Source organism: Mastomys coucha, unplaced genomic scaffold, assembly GCF_008632895.1.
Source record: "Mastomys coucha isolate ucsf_1 unplaced genomic scaffold, UCSF_Mcou_1 pScaffold22, whole genome shotgun sequence".
Lineage (NCBI taxonomy): Eukaryota > Metazoa > Chordata > Mammalia > Rodentia > Muridae > Mastomys > Mastomys coucha.
This window is the reverse complement of record NW_022196905.1, coordinates 107,049,101-107,071,532: the sequence shown is the minus strand read 5'-3', so window position 1 is coordinate 107,071,532 and position 22,432 is coordinate 107,049,101. Positions and strand designations below refer to the sequence as shown.

General features: G+C 48.9%; 1 protein-coding gene across 9 annotated transcripts in view; it reads left to right on the top strand.

The window, feature by feature from the left end:
• The window catches only part of Svop (SV2 related protein), a 76,471-nt gene that overhangs the window by 51,876 nt on the left and 2,163 nt on the right, over positions 1–22,432 (top strand). For all 9 annotated transcript variants that reach the window (XM_031337469.1, XM_031337467.1, XM_031337461.1 and 6 more), the window contains 9 exons: positions 2,909–2,972; positions 8,155–8,280; positions 8,804–8,932; positions 9,329–9,402; positions 12,626–12,702; positions 15,439–15,546; positions 17,893–18,004; positions 19,051–19,132; positions 20,370–20,459. In XM_031337469.1, the coding sequence (XP_031193329.1) occupies positions 2,909–2,972; positions 8,155–8,280; positions 8,804–8,932; positions 9,329–9,402; positions 12,626–12,702; positions 15,439–15,546; positions 17,893–18,004; positions 19,051–19,132; positions 20,370–20,459 (862 nt within the window). The remainder of the gene's footprint in view (positions 1–2,908; positions 2,973–8,154; positions 8,281–8,803; positions 8,933–9,328; positions 9,403–12,625; positions 12,703–15,438; positions 15,547–17,892; positions 18,005–19,050; positions 19,133–20,369; positions 20,460–22,432) is intronic.

The window sequence follows — 22,432 nt, the reverse complement described above, 5'->3', positions numbered from 1 at the left end:
CTTTATTGAGAGACATTTAGGTGACAATATTTTTAGGTAGTTAGATAATATTAAGAGTTTCAGTTCATTTAGCGTAACTCTACCCAGGCAGAGTTCCTCAGGAGGTCGGAACAATAGTATCTCGGGGTGTTATTTTAAAATAAGTCAACAGCCAGAATGTAATGGTAACAGCTGTTTGGAGAACACAGTGCCACAGGCGGGGCAGGTTATAAAGAAAGGAGGTTTGCCTCAGCTCATAGTCTAGGCTCAAGGCTGGTGGATGCATCTAAAGTGGCTGCCTTAGTAACAGCCACGGAGCAGGCTCAGACACAACCTGGCAAACCAGCCAAAATTAAAAGAGAGTGTCTTGGCTCTTTCCCATAACCCCAGTATTGAGCGGTGGAGCTAAGAATGATCACCACGGGTGATCACCATGGGTGTGAGGCCAGTCTGAGCTATCCAGTGAGTTCCAGGTTATGGAGACTCTTTCCCCCATCCCTCACCCCACATTCAATCTTGGGACTGACCCTAAAGGTATTGTCTAACCCCGATTAACCCCTAACTCCAACCCCGAGTCCCCACCCTTAGACACCAAAACTGGATCAAGCTTAGTACTTCCAGATGGGGATGAATTGTCACCATATAAAACCCTGGGCATGTGTGTCGGGCACCCAAACCACAACGATGGGAAGGGCAGAGCAAATCGCTCATAACGGGTCCTCTTCTCTGCCTCTGTCCCCTTTCCTTCCCTTCCCCCAAATACACACTGGGCTACAGTATCCATGGCATTCATTGCCAACAATGACAGCGGCACTTGGGTGCTGGTCCATGGGACAGCCAGCCATGCTATGCATCTTCAGACGATGTTTAGCCCAATTCTGTCCCCATTTGGCTGATTAGAAAACCTAGCTCCTGGGAGGCTTGATCAAAGTCAGGTGCTCACTAAGTGAAGGGGAGAGTTGGCGGTGCTGCTGGTCATGAACCATCCAGCACGGTTTAAGACAATGATTTGCTTAACTAAGTCTGCGTTTGGGCAATTAGGCGGGACTGCTATGTTGGGCTTGCGCAAGTTTTCAGTCACCAGGTTCATGATTTGATGAACCTAAAAGTTCCATTTGGCTTCCCCCAGGCACAGCCACCTGGAATCTAAGACAGGAAGACAAAGCCACAAAGTCTTTGTAGCCTAAGCTTGCAGCTAGCAGTGCCGGGGATCAAACCCAGGGCTGATCAAACCTTACTTAACCCTGAAATCGGGGCTGCTCCCCAAGGCCAGTTACAGCTGAGTTCAGATCAAACCTGACTGATGCCTGACAGCGGGACAGAGAAGTCACAGTGAGATGCTGAGTAATCTCACTTTACGTCGGTGGAGAAGCGTATTGGGTTTGGTTTGGGGTTGGTTAAGCTCCATGGTTAGGAGTGCTTACTGCTCTTGGAGAGGAAGCAAATTTAATTCTCAGCCCCTCTGTTGAATAGCTAATAGTAAATGGAGCTCTACCTCCCTCTTCTGGTCAGTACAGGAACTGCACACACACAAAATTAAAAACAATTATTTAAAAATAATTCCATTGTGCATGCAGTATTTTCAGAGGTCAGAAGGGGACGTCCGATCCCCTAGAATTGGAGTTGCAGGTGGTTGCTTCGAGCCGCCGTATGGGTGCTATAAATCTAACTCCAGTCCTCTGAGCTCTTAACTACTGAGGAATCTCCAGCCCCAAAATTTGGATTCTAATTTGTAAAAGGGAATTAAACAATGTCCTAACTTTATTTTTTACAAGCGATGTTTTGGTTATAAAAGAAAAAAAAAGCCAGGCAGTGGTGGGGCACACCTTCAATCTCAGCACTTGGGAGGCAGAGGCAGGTGGATTTCTGAGTTCGAGCCTAGCCTGGTCTACAGAGTGAGTTCCAGGACAGCCAGGGCTACACAGAAAAACCCTGTCTCTGCGGGTTGGGGGGAACCAGATTACAGGAGACAATGAAGGGCAATAGCTTTTTGTGTCCAGGGCACCTTCCAGGTGACTTCCTACACAATCATGCTTATGGAGGTCAGAGGACCATTTGTAGGAATCAGCTCTCTCCTTCTGCCATGTGGAGTCATAGAGACCAACACGGACCAAACTCAGCTCACTGAGCTTGGCAGCAGGGACCTTTATCTGCTGTGCCATCTTGCCAATCCCAAAAGAGCTCTTTCTTATAATTAGGATGTGATTACTAAATGCAAAAGAAAAGACAAATTAAAAATGCCATTTGTCACCAATGTAGTGGTGGTGGGTAGAGGTTCTGTGGAGAACAAGACATTGGCAAATCTAAATATGTCCTGGCAACCAGCCAGACACCAACCCCACCCATCAATGAATAATAACCAGCAAGGGGGCAGGCTGGCTTCGCACACCCCAGATGCAACTGTTGGGAGCAACTCGATGTAATCCCCGTGGCTGTCCCCTGGGATGCACTGACAGACATGGGGAACCGAGGATGAGGGTGTCCCACAGGACAAAAGACCATATACAACACAGCCATACCAACTTGCTAACACAGCGACCCATAAACCCACAGCCAGACTCTCTCCAGATTCCGTGATCACAGACGACCTCGATGGAAGCATGCTGGAACCTGAGGGTCATTTGGGGAGTGGGTTAAAAATGCAGGAGCCGTCTGTGAAAATCTGCTTCCTGGGGACAAGGGAGTCGCACTCTGGCAGGCAGAGCACGATAGTTCACGCTGGCAACCCGGCTCCGGGAGGCAGAGGCAGGAAGACAGTGAGTTTGGAGTCAGCCATGAGCTACAGTAAGAACCTGTTTGTTGAGTTTCTGACTTCAGCCATGATACCAGGAAGTTCTGACTTAGGAATGTGTGGATCGTTATTGGAGGGAGGGAATTCAGAATATGCCATCTTCCCATTCTCTTGACCCCTGTCTCTTTGCTCACCTAGGGTGACACTCTACGCCGAGTTCCTTCCCATGAAGGCCAGAGCCAAGTGTATTTTGCTGATTGAGGTAAGGAGGGGGTCTCTGGGGAATGCTTACTGAATGGCAAGCAGTTCTCAGATGCATGTAGCCACCAGATTGCAAAGAATCAATTAACAAAGACGCATAAGTGCTTCCTCCTCCTTCTCTCTTTCTCCCTCCCTCCCTTTTCTTTTTCTAATTTATTTATTTAATGTGTGTGTGTACACTGTTGCTAGACACACCAGAAGAGGGTGCTGTTTTCCATTACAGATGGTTGTGAGCCACCATGTGGTTGCTGGGAATTGAACTCAAGACCTCTGGAAGAGCAGTCAGTGCTCTTAACCGCTGAGCCATCTCTCCAGTCCTCTCCCTGTCTTTAACTGGAGGTTGATCTAGAACAGTGGTTCTCAACCTTCCTAAAGTTGTGGCCCTCGTGCTATGGTGACCCCCAACCATAAAATTATTTCATTACTACTTCATAACTGTAACGTTGCTACTGCTATGGATAGTAATGTAAATATCTGATATGCAGAATGTCTGATACGTAACCCCTGGAGAAGGGTCTTTTGAGCCCTGCAAGAGGGGTCATGACCCAGAAGTTGAGAACCACTGATCTAGGATCTCACACATGCTAGGTGAATGCTCCACTACTGAGCTATATCCCTGGCCTTCTTTGTCCTTTTAATTTCGAGACAAAGTCTTGCTAAATTGCCCAGGCTGGACTTGAACTCACTCTTTAGCTGTCAGGCCCAGCTATACATGGACTGCATAGAATAACTGTTTCTGCTGCACACCAGTGCCTGCTCTGCCACGTGATCGATCACAGTGAGCGGCACTCTGCCAACGACTTACACAGTCTAACAACAGTAGCTGTCTGACAAAGGCATGGATGATTAACGATTATCCATATGAATGGGCGTGGGGTTTTTTTGGTTTTGGTTTTGGTTTGGTTTGTTTTTTTGAGACAGGGTTTCTCTGTGTAGCCCTAGCTGTCCTGGAACTCACTCTATAGACTAGGCTGGCCTCAAACTCAGAAATTCACCTGCCTCTGCCTCCCAAGTGCTGGGATTAAAGGCATGCGCCACCACCGTCCAGCGTGTTTGTTTATTTTTAAGATAAACTTTTACTATGTAGCCCTGGGTGGCCTGGAACCCACTAAGTGGCTCAGGCTAGCCCTGGACTTGTGGCATCCTCCTTCCTCTGCCTCCCTAACATTGAGATCACAGGCATTCACTGCCATCTCTGGTGTTGTTTTGATAACATAATGTCCTGGGGACAGCTGAACTTGAAATCTGGCTAATCCTGGTCACATTCAGTTCTCTCTTAGGACCCTTAAGCTTCCCAAGATCCAGAAACTAAAAGTGATGATTCACACCTGTGATCTCTAAACTCTGGAGGCAGAGGCAGGAGGATCCCTGTAAATTCCAGGCCAGCCTAGTCTTCATGGCTAGTCAGTTCCAGGCTGGTCAGGACTACATAGTAAGACCCTGTCTCAAAAAAAAAAATGTTTTTAAGTTCATACCTGGTTGAGTTGTATGACGAATGCTCATCCTAATATTACCTCAACATACCCATCGCTAGACATTTTAGTGGTCACCCATGATGATCAGCAACAGAAATAGATTGGGGCTCCTTTAAGTGAAGGGTAGGGGATTGGTTTAGGAAGGCTCTAGGGAGCCGACTGCAGCTTTAGCATAGACAGTGCTTGCAGTTTGAGTCCAGCCAGGAATGATGGATTCAGTCTGAGGAGGACTTAGCAAAGTCACTACTATAGGTCCCTACTGAGCCTGGTGACCCAAGCATGTCACCATATTTCTGTGGAAGCTGAGGAGAGTACTCATAACTTCCAGGCCTGCCTAGGCAACTGGCTTAGATAGGGTTCCACTGCTGTGAGCAGACACCATAACCAAGGCAACTCTTAGTTAGGGTTCCACTGCTGTGAGCAGACACCATGACCAAGGCGACTCTTAGGGTTCCACTGCTGTGAGCAGACACCATGACCAAGGCAACTCTTAGTTAGGGTTCCACTGCTGTGAGCAGACACCATGACCAAGGCAACTCTTAGGGTTCCACTGCTGTGAGCAGATACCATGACCAAGGCAACTCTTAGTTAGGGTTCCATTGCTGTGAGCAGACACCATGACCAAGGCAACTCTTGTAAGGACAACATTGAACTGGTGCTGGCTTACACGTTCAGAGGTTCAGTCCAGTTATCATCACAGTGGGAAGCATGGCAGCATGCAGGCAGACACAGTACTAGAGAAGGAGCTCAGAGTTCAACAGCTTAATCCACAGGCAGTTGAAGAGGACAGTCCCAACACTGGGCAGAGCTTGAACATAGATAAGAGATCTCAAAGCCTGCCCCCACAGTGAGGCACTTCCTCCAAGGCCACACCCATTCCAACAAGGCTACACTCACTCCAACAAGGCCACACTAATCCGGCCAGTCCCACGGGCCAAGCATTCAAACACATGAATCTATGGAGGCCAAACCTATTCAAAGCACCACAGCAACTTAGTGAGACCTGCCTCAGAAAGAAAAGTGAGAAGGGTAGGGGCCTTGGCCCAGCTGGTAGAGTGCTTGCTGTGCACAAGGCCCTGGCTTCAATCCCCAGCCACTTAAGATACTAGCCTTAATAATAGGGCCAGTGAGACGGTTCAGGGAAGTGCTCGCCATCGAGCCTGAGTTCAAAACCCAGGACCCATGTTATGTAAGGAGAGAACTGACTCTCCTAAAAATTTCTCTGGGACTCTTACCACCCCCTCAGCAAACAAAGAAACAATTGTGGTTTAAAAACAACAATAGCAATAAAGTTTCTCCATGAGTATGTTACCAAGCCCAGTCCTGAAGGACCAGGAGGGACCAAGAGCAGCTCAGACAGATGGATGATGGAGCCTCTGGAGAAACCAGCCTGTGACCACACTGCAGGGGAGAAGCCTGCACAGTAAATCAGCCCTGGTTTCTCCTCCATCCTGGCTTCCCTCTCATCCCCTGGACTCCCTGTTAGCAGTATACAGTGGGAGGCCACAGGCCTGGTGGAAGGAGGACAGGAATCCTTTCAAAATCAGGAAAAGGAGGGCTGACGAGATGGCTCAGCAGGTAAGAGCACTGACTGCTCTTCCAAAGGTCCTGAGTTCGGATCCCAGCAACCATATGGTGGCTCACAACCACCTGTAATGAGATCTGATGTCCTCTTCTGGTGTGTCTGAAGACAGCTACAGTGTATTGGGCTGGAACGAGCGGGGCCATCCTGAGTTCAATTCCCAGCAGCCACATGATGGATCACGGCCATCTGTACAACTACAGTGTACTTATACACATAAAATAAAAATAAATAAATCTTTTTTAAAAAAATCAGGAAAAGAAGAAGAATGGCTTTGTGAGAGATAAGGAAGAGAGATAACCCCAAGGACAGCCTGTGTGAGGAAGAGATGACCCGAGGATGGACACTGAGCCTGTGTGAGGAAGAGATGACCCCGAGGATGGACACTGAGCCTGTGTGAGGAAGAGATGACCCCGTGGACGGACACTGAGCCTGTGTGAGGGAGAGATGACCCCGAGGATGGACACTGAGCCTGTGTGAGGAAGAGATGACCCCGAGGATGGACACTGAGCCTGTGTGAGGGAGAGATGACCCCGAGGATGGACACTGAGCCTGTGTGAGGGAGAGATGACCCCATGGACGGACACTGAGCCTGTGTGAGGAAGAGATGACCCCGTGGACGGACACTGAGTGAGGAAGAGATGACCCCGAGGATGGACACTGAGCCTGTGTGAGGAAGAGATGACCCCGAGGACGGACACTGAGCCTGTGTGAGGAAGAGATGACCCCGAGGATGGACACTGAGCCTGTGTGAGGGAGAGATGACCCAGAGGACGGACACTGAGCCTGTGTGAGGAAGAGATGACCCTGAGGATGGACACTGAGCCTGTGTGAGGAAGGGATGAACCTGAGGATGGATACTGAGCCTTTAGGGCAAGAAAAGCAGATGTCAATAGACAAAAGGCAAAAGTAGATAATATGTATAGTCATGTGCAGAGATGATGGAAGTATAACCACAGGCTTTCCATCTAAGCCCAAGTTCCCTGAAATAATGGACTTCTTACATATGGATAAATGCCTAGGCCAAATGCCTTGGATTGCTCCCTGACTAGCTCATAACTGAATCAGTGCTCTAGTCTAAGTTCTGCCCTGTAGCCGGTTACCTGCTCCTCAGTTTCATACACCTGTCTTCCTCTCTCTCTCTCAGGGTTGAACCATCTGCACCTGTTTCCCAGAATCCTGCCTCAGCTCATTGACCATAGGCTTTTTCTTTTTTTTTTTTATTTTAGATATTTTCTTTATTTACATGCGAATTTCTCCTTTCCCAGTTTCCCCTCCAAAAAACAAAAAAACAAACAAAAACAAACCCCTGTTGCCTCCCCCCTGACCATAGGCTTTTTCATAGGTGAAGCTTCCATACATTGCACAAAAGATTCCCTCTCCGTGGAAGCCCTCAAGTGCCCATCAGTCCATACATGCATACAGAAAATGTGGTATATCTATATATAATGGTAGCATCAAGTCTTCAAAAGGCAGGAAACCATGGCGTGCTACAGCATTGGTGATCCACCAGGACATTATGCTTAAAGTAATGCAAACCTAAAAGGTGAGGTGCCACGTGGTCCTGCTACACAGGTGGTCAGAATAATCAAGATCATAATGACAGATGGAAGATGCCTGTTATCCCAACACTTGGGAGGCTGAGGCAGAAGGATCTCAAGTTCAAATATGGGCTGGGCTACATAGCCAGACCCTGTCTCAAAAGCTTTTTTAAAAATGACAACGAGAAAAACACAGAGACTTCCAAGGAGTTGGGGCTGGGCAGAGTGGGTGCTGACTGTCATGGAGACAGTTTCATTTCACAGAATGACCTCTGGAGGTCCACAGCATGGTCCACAGGTGGGATGTGCTTGATACTAGTGCATACCTAGAATGGTTAGGAAAAAAAAATTGCAAATAATTCAAAGTCCCTTGAATGCCCCCTGCCATACCTGTGTCATAGAATACTGATCTTTCCCTCCTTTGCTGCCGTGTCCTGTTGTGCCATGCGGCCAGGCCAGCGCTGCCTGAATATCACACAGCGTGGAGGGGCGACAGCAGGATGCACCAATCCTGCCCACCGTACCCCACAGTTGGCGCTATAGGACCACACTACCCTGCCACTGACTCTCACTCTCCTGTGCCAGGTCTTCTGGGCCATCGGGACTGTGTTCGAGGTGCTTCTGGCTGTGTTCGTGATGCCCAGCCTGGGCTGGCGCTGGCTGCTCCTGCTCTCTGCCGCTCCACTGCTCCTCTTCGCTGTTCTGTGCTTCGTACGTAGGTTTAAAGCCATCTCCTTGCTGGTCCAGGTGTCTTGTTTTTGTTTTTGTTTTTGAGATAAGGTCTCTCTGTGTAGCCCTGGCTGTCCTAGAACTCATTCTGTAGACCAGGCTAGACTCAAACTCAGAAATCTGCCTGCCTCTGCTTCCCAAGTGCTGGGGCTAAAGGCCCCACCCCTGGCTTGAGGGGGAGACTTTTTAATGATGGTCCTCATTTACTCCACCTGACCCCAGAACTCTAAAAGCAACCACAGTGGTGATGACAGCTTCATGGTTATGTTACCCCATTTAACCCTGTAAACACCTGAACGAGGAATCAGAGGCACAGGGAAGTGATGCCATTGCACTGAGTCCTATAACCATGTAACCTACAGAGGACTTAGCGTTTGAAGCAAGGTCTCTGACTCCAGAGACCTACCTCTTAAAGACACCCACACAGATAACAGAAGGTGGCTGGGAGGGAGGGCCTAGTCCTATACTGACCAGCCACACCTGGGTCTCCTGTCCCCCACCCCAGTGGCTGCCAGAGAGTGCTAGGTATGATGTGCTGTCCGGGAACCAGGAAAAGGCAATTGCTACTTTAAAACGGATTGCGACAGAAAATGGAGCCCCCATGCCTCTGGGAAAGCTCATCATCTCCAGACAGGTCAGTGTGTGTGTGTGTGTGTGTGTGTGTGTGTGTGTGTGTCTGTCTGTCTGTCTGTCTGTCTGTTTCTGTGTATGCATGTGTCTGTATATATGTATGTATATTTGTCTTTGTGTGTCTGTGTATCTGTGTATATCTGTATGTCTCTGTGTCTGTATATCTGTTTGTTTCTCTGTGTGTATATGTGTCTCTGTATCTGTATGTCTGTGTGTCTGTATGTCTGTCTCTGTGTGTGTATCTGTGTGCCTGTGTCTGTATGTCTGTCTATATCTATATGTCTCTGTGTATGTGTATTTGTGTGTGTGAGTGTGTATGTGTGTGGACAGCAGGCTCCAGTGGAGGTTCCTATGCACTGGAGACTAGCCAGTAACCCCACATATCCTTGTCTTTAAACAGGAAGACCGAGGCAAAATGAGGGACCTTTTCACACCCCACTTTCGTTGGACAACTCTGCTGCTTTGGTTTATATGGTGAGAGCTGCTGGCTTCCCACTGAGAGCCCCTCCCACTGAGAGCCCCTCCCACTGAGAGCCCCTCCCACTGAGAGCCCCTCCCACTGAGAGCCCCTCCCACTGAGAGCCCCTCCCACTGAGAGCCCCTCCCACCGAGAGCCCCTCCCACTGCGAGCCCCTCCCACCGAGAGCCCCTTCCACTGCACACTGGAAGCTGCCCACTGTACGCTTCCACCACTGTACATGGTCTAGGCTTTGAGATTTACTTATTTGTCTTGCTTGCGTGCATGTAAGCACAAATGTTTGCACATATGTGTATGCATATGTGTAGATGCATATGTGTAGATGGGAGGACCAAAGATGACAACATCAGGTATCTGTCACAGCCTCTCCCAGCCTTATGAATCAAGCAAGGCAGGGTCTCACTTGAAGGTAGCCAGCTTGCTATGGAAATCTGGCCTTGGTTTCTGGAATGTTGGGATTAGGCTGGCCACCATGTGTGCTGTCGGTACCACACAACTGATCTATCTGCATCTGGGTACCACTTGATCTGTTCACTTCTTCACCTTTTGAACTTGAGCCTGGAACCACTCAGATAGGTAGCTTTTAAAGGAGACATTTCTGTCTGATTTTTGAGAAAGTGCTTGCGTTGCTAGACATGCCTAACGATGCTCTCTAAGGTAGATGCAGGGAGGCTGCACAAAGCCTGTGCACCAGAGAGACAGAGCAGCTGGGGTGCCAAGGCAGTGTGCCTACATACTGCAGACATGGCAGCTGTGGTGAGGCCCCGGGACCCTGGACCACATGATGGGGTTGACGAAACAAAGGAACTGAAGGAAAACTTCCAAGGGACCTTTCTACAGGTCACTGTTTACTGAAGCCAGGGCCTCCCCTCCGCACCTGTTGCCTTGGCTACCACGGGTGGTACACAGGTCATCCTTGAAAACCAAGCTATGGCCAACTCGGCCGTTCTTGGGATCCCCCAGGTGCCACACTGTTTAATTTTTCTTAAGTGACAGCCATGGGAGGAGACTGAAGGGCGGCAGATGAAGAGAGTGGTTGTTTTTCTCTTTGCAGCAAGTCTAAAGTCCAATTTCAGCTGTGCATACTTGCTGCACGCGCGTGTGTTCCCTCTCTCTCTCCCCAGATCTAGCGTGCAGCATTGTGTTGGGGGCTGGAGGATTTGTGTTCTATTTTTAACCTGCTTTCAGGCTTTCCTTTCACCTTTGAACAGAGGCATTGATTAGAAGAGAGGTGTTCCCAGCACGGTCAATTACAGGGAAGAGGCCAGAAAGGCTTTGATAGCACAGAGGCAGGCTCGAGTTCTGCCTCCTCCTCATTCCAGAGAGCCAAATCCATTCACCAAGCACTTATTGAACACCTGCTGTGTACCCGGTACAAAGTGGCATCCATATGGCTCTTAGAAAGGGGGCATTGGAAAGAACTAAAATGCCAACCTTTAAGAATCTATAATTCAAAAGAAATTAAATGATTTTAAAAGAATCTGTAACTCACTTGGACTGATTTTGAATCCCAAAGCTGTGTATGAGAGGCTAATTTTAATCCTGTCCCTGTCAAACCCAGTTCTTACCTCCAAGAGAATACAGTTTATTCAGAAGCAAATATAATGTGTCCCCATGTGAGTGGTTAAATAAACAAATACAGTCACAAAAATAGGAAATCCACAAATCAGGGTATTTGCCACGTCTCCACTACCCGAACCTGATGGCATTCTTAGCTTTCCCCTTCTATCTACCTACCTATCTACCTATCTACCTATCTACCTATCTACCCATCTACCCATCTACCTATCTACCTATCTACCTATCTATCTATCTATCTATCTACCCATCTACCCATCTACCTATCTACCTACCTATCTATCTATCTATCTATCTATCTATCTATCTACCTATCTATCATCCATCTATCTATCATCTATCATCCATTTATCTACCTAACCATCTATCATCTATCTACTTATCTATCATCCATCTAATCTGTCATCTATATCATCTATGTATCTATGTATCATCTATCATCTATCGTCTATCTATGTGTCATCTATCTATCTATCTATCTATCTATCTATCTAATCTATCTTCCTAGCTATCTACTTACTAGTGGAAGCGAGTGATCTGCTAAATTAATACATTCCAACAGTTTTCCTTGATAGTTGAGGGGTTGTTGGGTCAGACACAGATGTTGGGCAAACACATGGATATTCAGATAGCCCAGGATAATTTTGGTTTTCCACATAAGTCTATCAACCTTGTGGATCTTCAGCATGGTAGCTTGTTTGTTTGCTTGCTTCTGGCAACTCTCCTTTATATTTACCATGTTGAGCCAGCGCTGAATGTTGGTTTACATCCCACTGCACTAGAGGGCTCATTCCTCACATCTGATCAAATGAGCTTGCTCAGGCAAGAGGGCAACTTTCAGGCAACCATGCATGCTGCAGTTAGAAAGGCCACAGTGGGAGAACATACATATCACCACCAAGAGAGGATTTCTCCCACCTTCTGTGTCTGACATTTCCACATATTATAGCAATGTTGCGCTTGAAGTCACAGTGGCCAAGAACACAAGCTGGGCTAAAGAAAATAGATGTAGAAGATGAAGGAAATGTTTTTAGCCAATCAAAACAGCTCTGCTGTCGGGCTGTGGTGGCACATGCCTTTAATCCCAGCACTCGGGAGGCAGAGGCAGGAGATTTTCTGAGTTCGAGGCCAGCCTGGTCTACAGAGTGAGTACCAGGACAGCCAGGGCTACACAGAGAAACCCTGTCTCAAAAAAAACAAAAACAAACAAACAGCCAGCCAGCCAGCTCCGCTTTAGTCAGGCTGACTGAACCTGGGAAGCTGCTGCTCGCTGCCATCACTGTAACCTCGAGCGAGACTCACCTTCGGCTCGCAGTTGTGTCTGAGTCTTATGATATTCTGGATCTGTTCACCCTGAATTCAGATTCCATGCAGGAACAAAGATGTGGTACCACGCTCTGAAATTCAAAAGATCATGTTCAGTCCCCCATGCCGACCCAGAAGGCCCTGTGTGTGCCACTGGGAATGTCACCCTGTCTGTCTGTCTTGTCCTTCCAAGAATACAGGATCATCCCATCAGGGTGCTTCAGAGCCACCTTCCTGGCAAGGCTCCAAGATCCTGCAGAGATGGGGAAAGGAGTAGACCCTCCTCTGGGAGGGGCCTTGGCTTCTCTGACATCTCTGCTCACTTGCCCTCTGCAGGTTCTCCAATGCCTTCTCTTATTACGGCTTGGTTCTGCTCACCACAGAACTCTTCCAGGCGGGAGATGTCTGCAGCAGTAAGTAGCACTTCCCCCCACCTCTACCCCACCCCCACCCCATGAGCAGCCACACTTGCTCCCCTGCAAGGTCGTGACAGTGGCATGTATTCCAAGTTCCCAAGACTCTGGGCAGTGACAGAGTTGGCATGTGCTCCACCCACCCCACCCTGTCAGGGCTTGGGCTCTGAGGTTAGCAGAGTTCGAGGATAAACAGAAGCATCTCCAATAATGCTCACTTGAGGAGAGAGCAATCATTTTGCACTCCACCAAGGAGAACCCACTCTAAGAGCAAAGGGGGCACCCCCAGTTAACATGTGTGAGGCCCTGGGTTCCTTCTCCACCAAAAAAAATAACTAAATAAATAAAATGCCAAATTTTTGCTTTGTTTTTAAAGTACAGGCTGGCCTCAAGCTCATCAGGCTCTTGCCTGAGCCTCCTTGGTGCTGGGGTTATAAGCATGCACACTGTGCCTAGGTAAATGCTGGGTTACAGGCATGCACACCGTGCCTAGGTAAATGATGGGTTACAGGAACAAACCCCCATACCTAGCTCATCAGTGGGCTTTTTGCATTTTTATATAAGGTCTTATTATGTAGCCCTGGCTAGCCCAGAACTCTCGATATAGACCAGGCTGTCCTCGAACACACAGAAGCTACCATGCCCAGACTTCTATTGGGTTTTTTAAGAGCAGTTGTAGGGCCAGGCAGTGATGGTGCATACCTTTAATCCCAGCACTCGGGAGGCAGAGGCAGGAGGATTTCTGAGTTCGAGGCCAGCCTGGTCTACAGAGTGAGTTCCAGGACAGCAGGGCTATACAGAGAAACCCTGTCTCAAAAACAAACAAACAAACAAACAGAAAACATACAGAAAGGAAGGAAGGAAGGAAGGAAGGAAGGAAGGAAGGAAGGAAGGAAGGGAGGGAGGAAGGAAGAAAGGAAGGAAGGAAGGAAGGAAGGGTCAGACTCTGTTGATTAGCACTGGGACCCGATAAGGTATCAGAGCCAGGCTAGAGCTTCAGACAGGAGTGAAGTTCCCAGGGATATGAGCACCAGCTTCACATACAAGTGTGACAAGAAAGGGCTCCTAGCTAAGGATGTCCTGGAACCCCTCCTGGGAGCTACTGCATCTGGCTGGTCAGAAACTTAGCAGTTTGGAGCTTATCTACAGAAGGTTCCCAAACACGGGGCCATCTTGGGGTCTCCTGACTGATTTTTCACTAACAACTTTTAAGGCGAGTTACTGCACACAGCTAAAATAATCTTTCTAAGCTCCCTTCCCACAAAAGGGCCCAAAGCATGATTCATGTGTGTGATCCTGGGCAGAGGCTGTTGTGCCCTTTGCCTGTGGGAATGAGTCAGCCAGAGCTGAGCCCCACCCCCGTCCCACAGGGAAGTTCTCACACTGGGTGGAACCCAGAGCCCCCCCTTCCGCCCCTCATGCTAGACAGGTGCTCTACCACCCGTCCACAACCCCCACCTGGGAGCTTTGACACAGCGCCAGCGCCATTTAAACCTTCTCCAGACCAATTTAATCAGCGTGGGTGAGGCCCACACATTAGTCAGGTTTAAGAGCTCCCCAGAGGGTTGGGTTATAAAGCAGGAATCATGGGATAAATTGATGCAGTGTGCCCGGGTTCAGCCTTCCGGTTGATTCTGTTTTGAAGGCAACACTGGAATTCTGTTACTGAAATCAAGGCAGAAGATAAAGGAACCGAGTGTCTCCAGGGTTTGCCCACTCACCCTTGCCTGTAAAGTCTAAGGGCTTGTGGACGGTGGTTTTATACGCTGGGTGATGGGAAAGACCCCAGGGGCAAAGCATGCACTTAGCAGACATGAGGCCCTGGGTTCAATATCTCACGCACTATTCATTCAGTCATTCACTCATGAAAGATCTTACTGGTGTAAGAATTTGAAGAGATAGTTCTGTCCATGCTAACTGGGGATGTTAGTAAGTGGCTGAGCTAAGCCCTGCAGAAGCACCCAGTTGCAGATCTGGTTGGGGGCAGGGTGGGGGTGGGGTAACTGACTAAGCAGAGGGTACAGCTCTCAGGTAGTGGACATTTGAGCCAATCAGAGGACGCACTGCGCTGTCAGAAGGCAGAGGTTGGCTGGCTTTTTTTTTTTTTTTTTTTTTTTTTTTTTTTTTTTTTTTTTTGTCAAGAGACACACAGTAAATGTTTCCAGCTTCAAGGGGGCTTTGAGGGCTGCGCAATTCTGGTGCAGCCTAGCAGGAAAGTTCTTTCTGTGGGGTTTTTTCAGACACTTCATGGTGTGATGGGAGCAGGCAATTTGGGGATGCTAATTACACAGTCAGCTCATTATCATGTGGCAGAAGTCAGTAGTCCCCTTAGTGCGTGCATCTGCCTGTGTTAGTGGGGGTCTGATGTAACACAGCCCTGGGATTGCATTAGTCCCTAGGCAGACTGCCTCTGCTCTCTATGCTGACACAGCCTACCTCAAAATAGGAGAAAATGCATAAAAATTCACTAGTGGGCAGAAGCAGGGTTCAGAGAGGTCAAGCTAGTGCTCTGTCTTTTGCTCGGGGCTCATCCCTGAGCCCGTCTGTTTTCCCAGCTCCTTCTGTGGTATCTCAGAGCCAAACCACAGCACCACAACCCCTAATCCCTGGAGACTGGAATTTTTTTTACTGTTGGTTACCCAGCCCACTGTTCCCAGGCAAAAAGGGATAGGATACAGGAAACTGCGGTGCAAAACTTTGTGACAGAGCATCCCTGTCCCTCTCTCCCCATCCTAGTCTCCAGCCGGAAGAGGGCAGTGGAAGCCAAATGCAGCTTGGCCTGTGAGTACCTGAGCAAAGAGGATTACATGGACCTGCTGTGGACCACCCTGTCTGAGTTCCCAGGTGAGGCTGGGGCAGAGAAACCTGCCATCTGTTCAGGATTCAAAATAAATAGGTCCTGCTACACATTACCAAAAACAGTGGAGGCCTGGGGGTAGGACTCTGCAAGCAGGCTAACTCCTGGGCTCTGGCGGCAAGCAGCTACACAGTTGCAAGACTAATGCAGTGAACAGAACCTGACTGCAGCTCGACACTGTAGCAAGGGTCACAATAATGTCAGTCCCATAGCCCCAGTGGGAATCCATGATGAGGAAGACCCAGCTGGAAGATCTTGGAGGTGGGGGATGACTCTTCCCTGTTACTGTAACGAAATGCCTGAGATTAGGTACTTTACAAAGAAGTGGATTTACTGCTCAGTTCTGAAGCCAGCATGCCTTCAAACCATGTCCAAACCATGGTACCGAGGAACCTCAAGTTTAAGAAGCACAGGAATTTATAACTGGCTTCCAGGTCCTCTGCCATTGTTCCAGAAGGGACAATGTCCTTGCTCTCAAAAGCTGTTGTATAAACAATCCTGAAGGGGTAGCCTAGAACAAAAGAGCAGCTAAGGCATTGTACAGAGATGGCGCCATGGAGAATCTTCCCCCCCAAAACACCAAGTATGTGAAGAGGTGGGCATCAAACTTCCAAACACCCTCTCTCCCTCTCCCTCCTCCTTCCCTCCCTCCCTCGCTCCTTCCCTTCTTCTCTCCTTCCTCCCTCTTCCCTCCCCATCGGAAAGGGACAATTTCAGTTCCAGTGCTGACCAAAGCTTCTAAAAGGAACTGAAGGTACCCCCCCGCCCCGCATCACTTTGGCTCCTCCCACTTCCCATTTTCCACACTCTGCTCAGCCAAAGCCAAGCAGTCTACAGAGTCCTCCATCCACCATCTGGCCTGGGTCACCTCCACAGACAACACCTTGAACTTACACCCTTGTCCCAGAGCCATATAAGAGTTTGCTGAAGACACTGAATGTCCCAATTGCTGGCAGTACTCAGAACTGTGCCCCACATCGAGAGCCATTCTAAAAATGTCTCCCTCAATAGCATCGGGAAGGGAGGGCGAGCACCGGCTTGGGGGTTTTAGCTTCCCGTGACAGGACTGCAATGAAATGCTGACTCTTCTTTGTTTCTTGTTATGTTTGCTTTTGTTTGGTTTTGTCCAGAACATACATCATCCTCCTAGAATAGATCCTGACACCCAATGAGCAATAATTAAATAAATGTGGAAAAATAGGGTTCTGCTAACATTTAATTAATTAATTAATTAATTTTTGAGATAAGGTTTCTCTGTGTAACCTTGGCTATCCTCACTCTGTAGATCAGGCTGGTGTCAAACTCACAGAGATCTACCAGCCTCTTGCCTCCTGCGTGCTGGGATTAAAGGCGTGCGCCACCACTGCCTGGCTTCCTTTACTTTTTTGAGACTGGATAGCCACTACGCAGCCTTACCTACCTTGAAACTCACTATGTAGACCAGGCTAGCCTCAAAGTCACAGAGATCTCCCTGCCTCTACATCCTGAACTCTGGAATCAAAGGCAGTCAGTGGTATTTAATTTAGAAGACCTTTTGTTGAGTAATAGATATATAAGTATATTCTCAAAATATAATTATGGTTATATAGTAATAATATACTATATAATATACTAATTAAAAGCACTGAGCTGTGCTGCCTCTGTGGAAATAGGGTGCATCATTTTACTAGTTCTATACATAGATAAAGAAATGGAGGCTCAGCTGGGCAGTGGTGGTGCATGCCTTTAATCCCAGCACTTGGGAAGCAGAGGCAGGTGGATTTCTGAGTTCGAGGCCAGCCTGGTCTACAGAGTGAGTTCCAGGACAGCCAGGGCTACACAGAGAAACCCTGTCTCAAAAAACAAAAAACAATCAAACAAAAAAAGAAACCAAGGCTCAGAGAAGACCAGCTGTGGGTTACAAGACAACTCAGCATTAACAAGTGGACTTAGATCTAACTAGGTGTGAGTCCCAGCCGGGGCATTCTGCTGCCTGGTTGCAGCAGGTACCATCCTTGAGGCTCCTGTCAGTGCCTGTATCAGTTGCCTGTTAACCCATGGCCCTTTCCCGTAGAGACCTGAAACAGTACACACTCGTCTCCTGGTTGCTATGAATAAATAGATCAGAGACCCGGGGTGGGAAGGCTTCTTCCCAGGTCCCCGTTTCACCGAGTCCCACACAGATGCAGCAGGCATTGGTTCAGATCTGCATAACGTCTGAAAGCTGAGCTGGGGCAGAACCTGGAGTACATGGATTTGCTGGGCTGGTCCACTCCCAGGGCCAGAGGATGGCATAGGGTAGGTCATTAGGAACCAGATGAGAAGCCACCTATCTTATCCCACTCTCCTGGCAGGTGTCCTTGTGACTCTGTGGGTCATCGACCGCCTGGGCCGTAAGAAGACCATGGCTCTGTGCTTCATCATCTTCTCCCTCTGCAGCCTCCTGCTGTTCATCTGCATTGGAAGGTGGGTGTCAGGAGGACCCCCCAGACCTTCACCAGGACTATGATGGGCCAAGGTCAAAGCCTCTGCCAGGGCAGTAAGGGGCCTTGTGTCTTTGTTATCTCTAGGAACCTCAAGGTTAGAGTTAACGTTTAGTTGGGGCTGGCTTACAGTTTCAGAGGTTCAATCCGTTATCGTGGCAGGAAGCATGGCGGCAGGCAGACAGGCAGGCATGATGGTGGAGAAGGAGCTGAGAGTTCTACATCCCATCTACTGGCAACAGGAAAAGAAAACAAGACTGGGTCTTGCTTGCACTTTTGAAATCAAGGCCACACCTCCTGATCCTTCTTAAGCAGTGCCACTCCCTAATGACTAAGTACTTGACTATATGAGCCTGTGGGGGGCCATTCTTGTGACTACATACAAGAATGCTCATACTAGCTTTAAGCTCAATATAAGAATTCCAGAGTACAATACGGCCACAGAGGTTGTGTTAAAGGTGATTGGTTTAATGGAAACTTGTTTCAAACAGACTAAAGACTCATTTCTCTACTTTCTCAACTCCTAAGAGCCCCTGAATAGACAACTGACCACCCAGGGGCCTCAAACCAATCCTGACTGGGAATCAGTGGGCCACTGGTGGGAGAGGTGGAACTTAGATATGAAAGGTTGGAGTTCTGGGTTATCAAGAACAGTGGAGCCAAGGGTTGAGGATCTGGAGTGGCCTAAAAATACCAAATATGGTCCTGCTAGAACCCAAGGCCTCACACATATTACGCACGTGCTCTATGGCTGAGCCTTAGCTAGGGACTTCAGCCATTCAAATCACGTTCTCACCCCAGCTGTGGCCCACGGGCATTCCGGTTTGTCAGTGGGTATGCCTGATGGAGGACTGCATTCTGTAAGAGTTGATCCTTACTGGCAGCACTTGGGGGTGTGTCTGTGCAGGTGCTGGGCGCTTGGTGGGGAGCCCTGCAGACTCAGGTGTCAGTTTTTCCTAGGAATGTGGGATGGTGCAGAGATTCAGACACCAAACAACGCCCCCCCTCCTGCTGTTTTCTCCTCCCCAGAAATGTACTAACCCTCTTACTGTTCATTGCAAGAGCGTTTATTTCTGGAGGCTTCCAAGCAGCCTATGTTTACACGCCTGAGGTAGGAGAGGTGCCTGAGGGTGGGTGAGGGTGGGGCATGGGCGTGGGGAGTGGAGAGGGAGGAGTGGGAGGTGGGTTCTGGGAGGTGGGGGTGGATGAAGGGCATGGGGGTGGGGGTGAGGGTGGGGTGTGGGGGATAAGGATGCTGTCTTCCCAGAATTTCAATGGTACTTGGGTCCTGGCACCTGTGTCCCCAACCTTTTCCTGCTCATACAAGCTTTAAGATCAGAGTAAGAATTCCAGAGGTTCCCTAAGAGTGTAGCGCTAAAGTGAATGGGTTCAGGGCAGCTCACATCCTTCCTTCCTGGTGACAGCCCTCTGCGGTCTGCCACCTGTGAGCTAACTCAGTGCTGGAAATGTTTGCTTTTCTTGCTCAATGCTCTGGATTTGACCCCCAGTAGTGAAAAAAATTTTTTTTCTTTCTGAGCCGGAAGGCTATCGATAACCACAAAGAACAAATTAAATAGGCGATGACCCAGCTGAGTGGTAGGTTTCTGTGTAGCCTTTGAGAACCAAGACTAGGAGCTGGAGAGATGGCTCAGTGGTTACCAGCACACACAAAAGAACTGAGTTTGGTTCCCAGCACCCACTTTGGGCAGCTCACAATTGCCTCTAACTCCAGCTCCCAAGGCTCTGACGTCCTCTTCTGGCCACTAAGGGTACACACACAGCACGCATGCGGTATACAAACTTGCTCAAAGCAGCACGTACAAAAGTGCAGTGTGCCCTTCTGTGCCCTGCTTCTGTTAGCTTGGGAGGAGCTGAAGGTTCATGGAGTAAGCACAGGTCACAACACCTGCCAGAAAAGAGGTCACTGCTAAGTTCAGCTTGGAACGCCTTAAATTCTCCAGAAAAACAAAACAAACAAACAAATAACCCAAAACAACAAGAAAACCAACAGACTCCCTTTATTCATTTTGTATTGAACCATACGCTAGGCAATTATATACATCAGTAAGTGTGTGTTGTGTGTTATACACGGTATCCATCCACCCGTACTGAACTGTTCACACAGTTGGGTGGTGTTTGGTTGTTGTTATACTGGGGTAGAACCCAGGGTCTGACCATGTCAGGCAAGCCCCCTGTACACACCCTTGCTCTCTGCCTTGGGGGAACTTCTTAGCTCCTTTGCCCATCTCCCATCCAGCCCATGGGCGTTACTCCCATCCTACTGGGTGGGAGGGGGTGAGGAGTTCCTGCATTTCCCATGACTTCTGGCTAACACCCTGACATTCCAGGTGTATCCCACGGCGACGAGGGCACTGGGCCTGGGCACCTGCAGCGGCATGGCGAGAGTGGGCGCTCTCATTACTCCGTTCATAGCTCAGGCAAGTGTTGCCCCAAATACTGATCCAGGTATAGCAGCTGGCTGTGACTTATAGACAGGACAGCATTTCCCAGCAACTAACCCCAGGAGGGAACAGTGTCTCAGAAGAATAAAAGGCCCAAGCCACAGGCAGGGACTCAGACAAGCCTGGAATAAAATTCAGGTCTTCCCTGCACAAAAAGCCCTTAAGGTACCAGGAGATTCAACCCAAAGTAATTTGCATACACCCAGTGGGTAGCAGGGCCAGGCATCCCACCTAGTTTGGGAAGGCTCGAGAGCAGAGTTTGGGGCTAAGATACCTGTGAGCCAAAAAACAAAGAACACACACCAGTTTGCAGTAGAACAGGTGTCTCTCTTGAACCAGCTGATCTGGGTGAGTTACCAAGTTTGGAAACTGTGGGTACAAAACATTCCCATCTGTGTTTAGGGTCTAAATATCCAGCCTTTTGACCTTCGTAATAGTTTTTAAAGGAGTAGGTGGCATTATTAAACTGAATTGCCTTAAAGATTTGGGCCGACAAGATGGAGACACTTACTGCCAGGTCTGATGACCTGTGTGGATACCTGGGAACTCACAAGGCAGGAGGAGGGAACGAGCTCATGTAAGCTGTCTTCTCGTCTCCACACATATGCTCCATATGCAAGCGTGTGTGCACACACACACACAGACATATATACACACAGACACACACAGAGGGGGGGAGTGGGAGAGAGCAAGAGGGGGAGGGGATGGAGAGAGAGACATACAGAGAGGGTGGAGGAGAGGGAGAGTGAGAAGGAAAGGGGGGGAGAGGGAGAGGTTTCTGGGGTGGGAGAAAAGAAGCTCATAAACTCAAAAGAAAGGTTCCAGTGTCCTTCAGGCCTCATTAATTCTGCAGGCAGAGAGGCTACATAGCACAAGAGAGGGTCTGCGGCAAGAGGCTTCAGTCCCGCCAGATAAAGCTGGGTCTCCAGCCTTCACAGTCTCCAAGGGAGGAGGTCAGGGCCGTAAGGAAGTAGGCTTAGTTAATACGAGCTCTAAGTTAATATGAGCCTGCAGTTGGGTTACCCAGATTCCCAGGAGGAGGTGTGGGTTGGACTCTGAGAACCGGGAGGGCTGAAGCCTACAGGAGCTAAGAGTCTTGCAGCAGCTGAATGTGACTCTTTGCACCCATGGGGGGGAGGGGGAGAAACTGCCGAGGTGTGGAGTTGCGTCTCTGAGGGTCTTCCCATCCTGAAGGAACTGTGTTCTAACAAGGCATTTGGTGGCATTCACACACTCACAATGCTGTGCACCCCACTTTGTCTACTTCCAAAGCATTCTCATTACTGCACCCCAAGTCCCTCTGTCCATTAGGGGTTGCCCCCACCCCTGGTAAGTACCAATCTGCTCTCTGTCTGCGCAGATTTACCTGTTCTGGAGGATTCAGCAAATTGGGGTGCTGGCATCTATCTCTGTGTGGTCCCTTCTATGTCATCTCTACTGTCCCCCAAGTTGTCAGGATCCTGCAGATCCTAACAAGCTGTCCTCAGTGTGCCGACTAAAAAGATGGAGAGAGAGGAAAAGCAGAAATTCATTCACCACAGCCACACTGGGGAGAGAAACCAATAAAGGGGTCCAGTGGCCCCCCCAAGTTCATCATCGGGGTCCTGGTGTGAGATTTAGGTTTAAGCAGAGGCAAGAGCTCCATGTTCACACAGCTCCATGGCCCTGGTCACACTGTGGTCCTCCCCATCAGCACCAGCTGATAGGTGGTCTGTACGTCCTCAGAACTCTGTGACATCTCTTCCCAGAACACGGATCCTTCTGAACCACACCAGGCTCTGGCCTCCTCCTTCTGGCACAGACCTCTGGAACAATCCCAGTACCCAGTTCTGGGGGACCGTTGTCTCAAAACAGTCCGATAGTCAAAGGGAGGGCAGCGTGCATCTCTCTCTCTCTCTCTCTCTCTCTCTCTCTCTCTCTCTCTCTCTCTCTCTCTCTCTCTCTTTTTT